Source organism: Helianthus annuus, chromosome 2 (assembly GCF_002127325.2).
Source record: "Helianthus annuus cultivar XRQ/B chromosome 2, HanXRQr2.0-SUNRISE, whole genome shotgun sequence".
In the NCBI taxonomy this organism is placed as follows: domain Eukaryota; kingdom Viridiplantae; phylum Streptophyta; class Magnoliopsida; order Asterales; family Asteraceae; genus Helianthus; species Helianthus annuus.
The window spans coordinates 64,470,758-64,480,382 of record NC_035434.2 but is presented as its reverse complement, the minus strand read 5'-3'; the positions used below and the strand labels follow the sequence as shown (position 1 = coordinate 64,480,382).

At 38.4% G+C, this 9,625-nt stretch overlaps 1 protein-coding gene across 1 annotated transcript; it reads left to right on the top strand.

The window, feature by feature from the left end:
• The first annotated feature begins 2,244 nt into the window (after window positions 1-2,244).
• Window positions 2,245-3,374, top strand: LOC110888134 (rRNA-processing protein EBP2-like). Its single transcript, XM_022135675.1, has 2 exons — window positions 2,245-2,764; window positions 3,097-3,374. Exons 1-2 carry the CDS (start codon window positions 2,245-2,247, stop codon window positions 3,372-3,374), a joined length of 798 nt encoding a protein of 265 aa, XP_021991367.1.
• Window positions 3,375-9,625: the final 6,251 nt, after the last annotated feature.

Sequence of the window (9,625 nt, the reverse complement as noted above, 5' to 3'; positions counted from 1 at the left end):
GGTTAGGTTTCATTTTAGTATGTAGGCTTTGTTAAACCATATTACACGAGTCCCCATACTCGTTTGGTTTACGAACCCGCATACTATCCGATCCTTCCGATTTGGTCCGGTATATTAACATAGCTACCTATTAGGTGCCGTTTGATATCCCGTGATCTTTAGCATTATCTGGTTATATTACAAGGAAGTCAAAGCAATCTCAGGTGAGTACATTGAACCCCTCTTTTACTGTTTTCCAAACTGTTTTGGGGTGAAACACATGTGCCTATCTGTTACTTTCATGCTTTCCATGTTTTCACATCATATGCCTGCTATGTTGTTAGTACATTATAGTACATGATTTCATGACATTTCATGCTATGTATGCCCATTGTGTGCGTACTTAGTACATTGATTTACATTACATTTCTGTTGCATATGTTTACTCAGCATATGGACACACTGATTTACATTACATTTCTGTTGCATATGTTTACTCAGCATATGGACACATTGATTTACATGAACATTTCTGTTGCATATGTTTACTCAGCATATGGACACATTGATTTACATGAACATTTCTGTTGCATATGTTTACTCAGCATATGGACACATTGATTTACATGAACATTTCTGCTGCATATGTTTACTCAGCATATGGGCACATTGATTTACATGAACATTTCTACTTCGTATGTTTACTTAGCATACTTAGTACAATTGTTTACATCACATGCCTTCATTTTGTTATGACATTTGGTTTGTTTAACATGGGACAATACATTCATTAACATTAGCTACGCCGTTCGTTAGTAGGTAGTGGTACCATAGGAATTGACAACTCCCATTCCTGAAGTCCTGGGTTTGATAGGACTGGAAGGAATGACCGAATCCGATATACATAACTTAGATAAACCTTTAATTTGTTTAAGGGTTTATCGTCGCAGTCTCAAGGCTTGGATGTATGCATAGTTTACAATACCGCATAGATGTTAATATCAATAGAGCATGCATTTTTCCACAGAACATAATGTTGATTTAAACCACGTGTTACTTCAACGACTTGTTTTGTGCACTTTACATATGGTTTAAGTTGATACATTTCGCTTACCATACATGATACATTTTGGGATACACATTACATGATTTACATTGAACATAAACACGTTGACATTGACATACACATTTGGTGGTTTTCATTGCACATAAACATTTAACATGGTTTACACAATAACACTTGACATTTGGTTTATACATAAACAATTTACATGGTGGATTGGTTTGGGTAAATGGTTTGAGTAACGTGGAGTATGTAATATGATGCAAACATGGTGGATACGCCACTGGTACTTCCTATATATAAATGTTTATATAATATTACATATCTTAGCGTTATCTAAATCATTTCAGTTTAGACATATAACATTTTATTCCAATAACATACCTTTCATAAAACATTGTCTTACGAAACAACTTATTATATTCAACTCATTTTACTTGGTTACTCGTTTAACCTTGCACTTATCTATACGTATCAATTGATGTTATCTTTTTTCAAATGGTTTACAAAGCAAGACGAATCACAAGGTTCATGACTGACTGTTATTAAACATTCTTTAAACTCAAGTCATGAATCCCATTTTCACAAAACCTATGTATCTCACAGGCATTTTTATGATGACGTACCTACTTTCACATGTGTTTTCAGGAGCTGTTCCATAGGATGTTGATCACGATACTAGGGCGGACCTGTGCCTTAGAGATTAAAACTGAAGATAGACTTAGTTAACTACGTTATAAACTCTTTGTTTTCCTGTTTAAGACAATGTACTACCCTTGTTTAATAAATAAAATGTAACTTTAATTTCCATGGTTGTATAACAATTAATTCTGTCCACAACACTCCCCGACGTTTTCCGCCGCGGTTGCATGTTATACGCGGTCGGGGTGTGACTGTACAACTTTTCTAGAATCATTTTCCACTACATGAAAGATAATATTACTTCGGGTAGTAAGAGTTGGGTGTATCCGAGGTTTGTGCAGATGATACTGGGTCATGCTTATCCGAATTTAGCGAAAGATGAACAGAATAACCTCATGGTGTTACATCATATGGATAATGAAACGTTGATCAGATTATCCAAGTACACAAAGAATTAGCCAGAACCGAAGACGAAGACAGAATTTTTCGGATTCATTAAAAGTGACAAATATGAAGATCCATATCCGATAAATCATTTGAAGTGGAGGAATGATGCAGAAATGAAAGAAAAGAGTGCAATCAATGAATTGACGAAGTTAGAAGAGTTCGTTGAAACGCGAAATGATTGGTACACAAAAGAAGTAAAACAAAAGAAGAAAGGTGGAAAGAGAACTCCGAAAGTTCAAACTGAAGAAGGTTCATCCTCTCAACTGCAAAAGAAGCGTAAAAAGAAAGCAGTTGAAACAATGTTGGTTGATGAACCGGAAGAAGATGAAACAGAAGCTAACGTTGAAGAAGATCATGAACGTTTATCTCCTGAAACTGAGCAATTGATGAAATCTATTGATGATACTTTAGAAGCTGAGAAAGCAGCTAGCAAGAAGGTAGTTGATGATGATGATAAAAGTTTATCTGGTTCTGAAAATGATATTGATGCTGAAGTTGATCGGTGGATTAAAGAAAACTTTGATCCAAGAGAGAGAGAGCAACAAAAGAAAAGAAAGAGGAGTACGGATGACGATGATGAAACTTATGTTCCTCCAGAAAATGTTCAAGTTGTATCACCACCATCTTTTGGAGGCAGAAAGAAATCTACTTCAAGAAAACGTGTCATATCTCCAGCAGTGCGAAAGTTAAAAATCAAGCTGAAAACAAAACCTATCCAAGAACCACAATCACAACCACCATCACCACCACCACAAAATCAACCACCATCACCACCACCACAACAACGATCACCTGACTCTTTACATATCCAACAATCACCACCACAACAACATACTTCATTACCCATTCATGAACAACCTCAAATTACTTCACCTCACATTCAACAAACACCACCAATTCCACAACCACCAGTTCATACATATCCTGGATCGTCCGGTTTTGCAAATTTTCCACCGAAATTCCAGAGGATATAACTCTTGAAAAGCTTGATGATTTTAGCTTCGTAAATGATGATCTTGTGAAGAAGTTACAAAAGAAGGTAGATGAAGTGTCAAGTGAGAAAAAGAAGTTGGAAAAATGTGTGAAGGCTGTTGAATCTGAAAATTCATCTTTGTTGAAGAAAGTTGAAGCTTATCGATTTGATATATATATTCTGAAAGTTCGCATAGCTGTTTTGGAAGAAGAAAAGGCTCGTAGGGATGAGCAGAATGAATATTTCAAGTTGAAAAATAAAGAATTGTAGGAACGTTTGACGACCTGACGAGTCGATCAGAAGAGTGCTTAGACAAAATCAGAGGCAAAATTCATTGATTCTGTCTTCGTGTAGCTTGATTTCACTACTTAACGTCTCCTTTATTGCTTAACTGACAAATATACAAGTTCCGGAGACAAACAGGCAGGGCTTCGCCGTTTCACACACAAAACACGCCCCTAGATCCGCTCATAATGGCCCCTTTATATAGACTTATGGGTTCGCTTATATGGACATGTCCATATAAGCGGACCTATCATCAGTCATATAAGCGAACCTATATATGTGACAAATAAGCGGACCTCCTGATATGACCTATAAGCGGACCTATCTAATACATGATTTCTCGATTTCCGTTCACTATACAATCAGCCCTAGCCTAAGACTAGAACTAAGATGTAGTCGACAGACAACTGCACCAACAGACTCCCCCTTGAATGTTGACGGAATCTTCAGTGAGAGTCTTCAAACATTAACAGCTCTTCACTCTTAATCGGTCTTCTTCAGGAACACTTCCTGGAATTAAGTACCCGGATCTTTCTCTGGCTCTAACTTTCATCAGACTCCCCCTATCATCATGCTGGGATCACCGTCCAGAAATCGTTATCACCATTGAAATCAACTCCTGGCTTTATCAGTCTAACCTTCTTCTCAGGTTCTGATGTATCTCCTGGCTTTTTGTAGCAACAGGATTAGAAACCTGCACAACTCAAACAATCTATCACAAACAAACACAATTGTGATTCAACTTAATGAATCAACTAATCATTTAAGAATATTCAAGAATTTTTTATATTTAACAATTTATTAAACTTTCCAAAATCTGATTAACCATTTCAAATCACTTTAACCAAACCAACTATTCATCTTGTTTAGCCTTTGAGATTTTGAATTTCAGTTCTCCAACATCAGTTGTCGAAAATCTTTTTGGATTTTTCAAATATGAAACACAAAAGCAATGACATTAATTAAAATGCAAAAATGAAATATGTACAAACATATTTTTGTAAGTTCATGCAAGAGGATCATATCAGCTGCTGACTAGACACTAGCACCGTTAAGCTGTTAATTCATTTTAAGCTTTTAAACAGTTCGCGTTGATTGTCGATATATTGATCCACTTAAATTCTCACAAAATGTTCAACCTGTTCGGGATACAGATTTAGTGTTTTAGAACATAAACATCTACATGTGTCCCACCTCAGTATATACTCCCGTATCCAGACCCCAGCATTCAGTCTTACAGGTGAGTATACCACAGCTGATATCTGTTAAGGGGTTATGTGTGAGGGCCGTGAGAGCTCAGGTCGATACTTCCGTATATGCAGAGAGATGACGGCTTCGACTTTAAGGTGTGTCCCCTTTAGAGGATCTTTTATTTACAACAGCAGCGACTATCAATTTTATTGTTTCATCAGCATGCTGAGGGCGAGCTTATATTTCAAAGCTTTTTGCAGAAAGTATTATCCGGGGACTAGGTCAGTACTTCCATACAGCAGAAGTCCCAGGATAATACCCCAGATATCACTAAGCATAAAGACCTAGTATCTCAGAATACGGGACCCTTCAAACAGGATTTCAGAGGTTACCTATATATCCTGGAGGTGTTCCCCACATAGACGTAAGTGAAATTTATGTTTATATCCCAAACTGATCTACTAATTCTTTGAAAACCTATCGACACATCTTTAGCGAGACTGCTTAATTGCATTTATACATTACAAATCTTTAGCGTACTGTGCCAGTCTAGCTGATGCACAATCATTTCCCCTATTTGCAGCAAAACTCATTTTTAATTTTTCAATGTTTTTGACATTTTCAAATTTTCTAATTTTTTAAAATTTTTACTCCCCCTAAAATCAAAATATGTTTCAATTTTGATTTTCTGGGAAAATTTGAAACAGACTGTACAAATTTGACAACTTGATGAGAATCGCACTAATTCTCCATCCACATGGCGTAAACAATCAGAACTCCCCCTCACAACAAACTATTTTCCCATTGTGATCTCAAAACATTTAAGTTTGTTTTAATCAAAATGGTTTTTCCGGAAAACTTAGTTTGTTTACCAATCATTTGTAGATTCTGGGGATCAAATCATGTAGTTAACTCAAGTTCAATTTAATGACCTTGATTAACAACTTGTAGGATTGATCTGATTCAAAATCTGAACCACTTGAATCAATCACAAACAAACCTTTTACCTTTTGAATGAATAACGTTACCGAATACGAATTTTAGAAAGATGCCGATTCATGCTCCACGCTTACCAACCTGGGAGCTCCGCCAAGTCAGGTTTTTCTATTTGAACAGATTCACCCAAGCCTGACGGTCCTTAGGTGATTTCGAATTCTTATTCAACAATGGTGGAAAATTTGCATCATCCATTGTTAAATCTGAATTCTCCTTTTTTACCTCAACCAATGGCTCCTCTGGCTTTGACGAACCAGACTCATTGCCTGCAGGTGGCTTGTCTGACTTTGACCTGTCAGATTCATCGCCGACCATTTTATTCTTCCTTTTTCCTCTTTTGTCCTCAGATTTGTATCTGATGAACTCATCTTGCTCGACTTTGCAGCCGAGGAAATTGATTCATCAGAACTCTTATTCTTTCCAACGGATGAACCCGAGGACAAGATCTTCTCCAAATACTCTCTAGCCTTCTTTCTCTTCTTCCTCAGTCTGTCTTTTTGCCCCTGTGAAAGTTTAACTTTCTTTTCTTGACTTGTCTGATCTTGAACTTTAGGTTTTAGAACCTTCTGTTCATGGGGCTTGACTTTGACTGGAATCTTTGCCAATTTCTGAGACTTAGCCCTCAATCTTTCATTCGATCTCCTTGGGCAATCTCTGGCAATGTGACCTTTGATCTGACAATTGTAGCATCATCTGGTCTCATAACTCCAATTCCGGCAGTTAACAGCAATGTGTCCTTGATAACCGCATCAGTAACACACTCTGTTATCGTACCGTATACCACCTTCACACCAAACGCTCAAATCATAGCATTGTCTGGCTTGGTGATATTCCTTCCTCATGTTTACTGGATTTTGCTTTTGAGCACTGTGGTCCAACCTGCACCACTTATTACCAACAATTTTTGAGTTTTCATTTTTTACTTTTTGTAATTTTTCACTACGATTGGATGATCGATCTGATGAACTTTTATTATCTTTTTGAACATTTTTCAAATTTTTATCTTTTTGTTTTTGTTCCACTTTCTTCTTCAAAGGTTTTTGCTTAGAGCATTCACCTTTTTCAGTCGATTGCAGAACAGTTTTCTGAAATTTTTCTTTTAAATTCAAAAACAATTTTTGTTTTTCAATTTTATCATTTACATCATCAGTGTGACACTCGAGGTTTTTCCGAACGATCACCTTGTAATATTTTGTGTATATATATATATTAGTAAATGAAAACGTGATTTTTACTTGATATGTGACGTATGTATGTATTATATATGTAAATATGAGAGCCGAAACCACGACCCGAGACCATGACTCGCAACCGGGCGGTTGCGAGTGGGTCACTCGGTTGCGAGTGGGCCTTTGGGCCGTAACCGGTTTGGGTCGAAACCCCCAAGCCCAACCCGAAACACCCTATGAATATATATCCCACCTCCTCCTCATTTCCTTCATTTGTTACACCAAACAAACACACACCTCTTCTATTTTCTCTCAACTAAAAACCCCAAGCCAACAACATCCAAACTCTTCCAAACTTTCGGTTCAAGCTCAAGGATCTCGGACAAGGAAACTCGGTCAAGACCAATTCGGACACTCCATCTTCTCGGTTCTCTTTTCTTTGTTTTCGGCTCCTCCTTTCATAACCGGTTAGTGTTATCTTTGTGTATCTTTTGTGTATAAGATTTATGTGGGTTAAATGAACTAGAAATATTATGCTTGGTTAGAAATACTATGCATGATTTTTAGGAAGATTGTGAAGTTTTGACTATGTGTGTTAAACCCTATGTATGATACTTGCTAACATGCTTAAATGGTTATGGAATAATGGTTTAAGGATGTTTAGGGCCAACCGAGTTATGTTAATGCCACTAAGTGTATGTTTTACTTGTTCTTGCATATTAATCTTGTTAGAAATAGGTGATTTTCGGTCCAAAATGTGTGATTATGTTGGCATGAAAACCCTAGAAAAACTATGAACTTGATGAACTTGTTGAAGATAGTTTGAAGATTTTAAAATGGTAATGTTTGATCTATTGTTGTATATGGTCAAAATTAGGAAAAGTGTTTGTAGAAACCCTATTGGCTGTTTCCAAATATGGGTCTGATTTCATATGTACAATTTGGACTGTCTTTTCTGCATCATCACGTGTATATGAAAGCGACAGCATTCCGACTCGCAACGACAGCATTCCGACTCGCAACGACAGCATTCCGACTCGCAACGACGGCATTACGACTCGAAACCACACGGTTGCGACTCGCAACCAAAGCATGACAAGTCGAAACCACGAGATTTCGACTCGAGACTACGACGGTTGCGACTCGCAACCAACACGTGACAACTCGAGACCACGATTGCGACTCGCAACCATAACGAGACAAGCCGAGACCACCTGGTTGCGACTCGAGACAAGCTGGTTGCGAGTGGGCTGTCCATTTTGGTTATTGGGCCATTCTGTGTTAACTTGGACTATCTGTTAAATGGACTATGTGATGCGGTTGACTGTTTAATTGTTTAGGCCGGCCCAATAACCCAATGACTGTTTACTTATATGCTTGATACGTGCCTATATGTGTTTTACGTGAATGATTGTGCACCGAACCTGACCTATACCGGTAACCATGTTAGGACGTGGTGACCAACGTGATTGACAAGTAACCTAAACCTACCGAGCAACCCAAGGTGAGTTCACAACTTAAAAGCATGCGTCCCGGTGGTTTGGGACACGAGACTAACAACCCTATCCCCTGGTAAAAGGGGATACCATTTACATACCTTCCCTAGTCATTGGGAACAAAACTTACTTTTCCTTCCCGGATATTGGGAAACCTTTTGGTTAATTACTGTTTATACGGATTGCAACTAACGGCACTAAACGAAACTCTATCACTCAAGTCCCTACTACAAATACCGATTAGTCGCCGGGTTAGGCGAACGGGTTATTAGTTGATAGCGCTATTTAGGTGTTTACCAGCCTCACACCGTGCCCTGGTTTGGGACGGGCGTGAACTAATGTACTCAGAAATCCGTCAATGATGATAGAACATTGACATCGGGGCATCCTGCGGATACGCAACGGTTACCTAGTGTTCGGTATTGGAAAAACAGTTTAGTCGCTAACTTTTGGGGTAGCTCCCCAGGGCATGTATAAACGGATAAATTAACCGGCGAAACAAAGTTTTTGGTAATTAAAACTGGACAACTAGTGAACTCACTCAGCATTATTGTTGACCCCTTACTGCATGCTTTGCAGGTAACCAGTGACGAAGGAGCTTGCAGCTTGGGAACGTGTAGTGTCTGTTCACCCTTGTGTTGGGTGTTACCTTATTTTGAATCCTGAACTTGTTTTAAACTACTTTACTTATGCTTCCGCTACTTATTACTGTTTTGAACTTAAAACTTTAAACTCTGGACTTAATATTTGCTAAGCTTATGAATAGTAAGTATTACTTTTGTTATCAACTTAAGTATTCGGTATAATTGGTGGCTGGATCCTGGTCGGTCACGCCCCCGAAGCGGGTGTTATCCGCAGGTGGATTTTGGGGGTGTGACAGATTGGTATCAGAGCCATTGGTTATAGTGAACTTGGTTTTAAAAAGGAAAAATCTTTTTGGAGAAAACCAGACTATAACACGTGACTCGTAACGACACTACACTCTAAGTGCAAGGCTCGACACTTTTGACCTCATAGCTCGGACCAGTGTTTACTTGTTTGCTTTATGTTCCTGTTATGCTATACGTACTAGTGTGCCTAAACTAGATAGATACACCTCTCTCTTCTATCTCATTCTCGCTACACTACGACATCACACTCATACTATGTTTTCTGGTTATGAAGACAATGAGTGGACGCGGAAGAGGAAACATTAACATGACGCAGGCTCAGTTCACTAACCTGCTCAACACAGTGGCTGCGGCTTTTGCAGCTCACCCTATAGGTAAGCTCGTTGTTTTAGGATGTTTAGATCCTACCGCCACATCGACTTTTCGCCTCTAAACCTATACGCTTCGCTTCTCACGAACAGGTCAGCATGCACCTGCGCAACCACCAGTGTGTA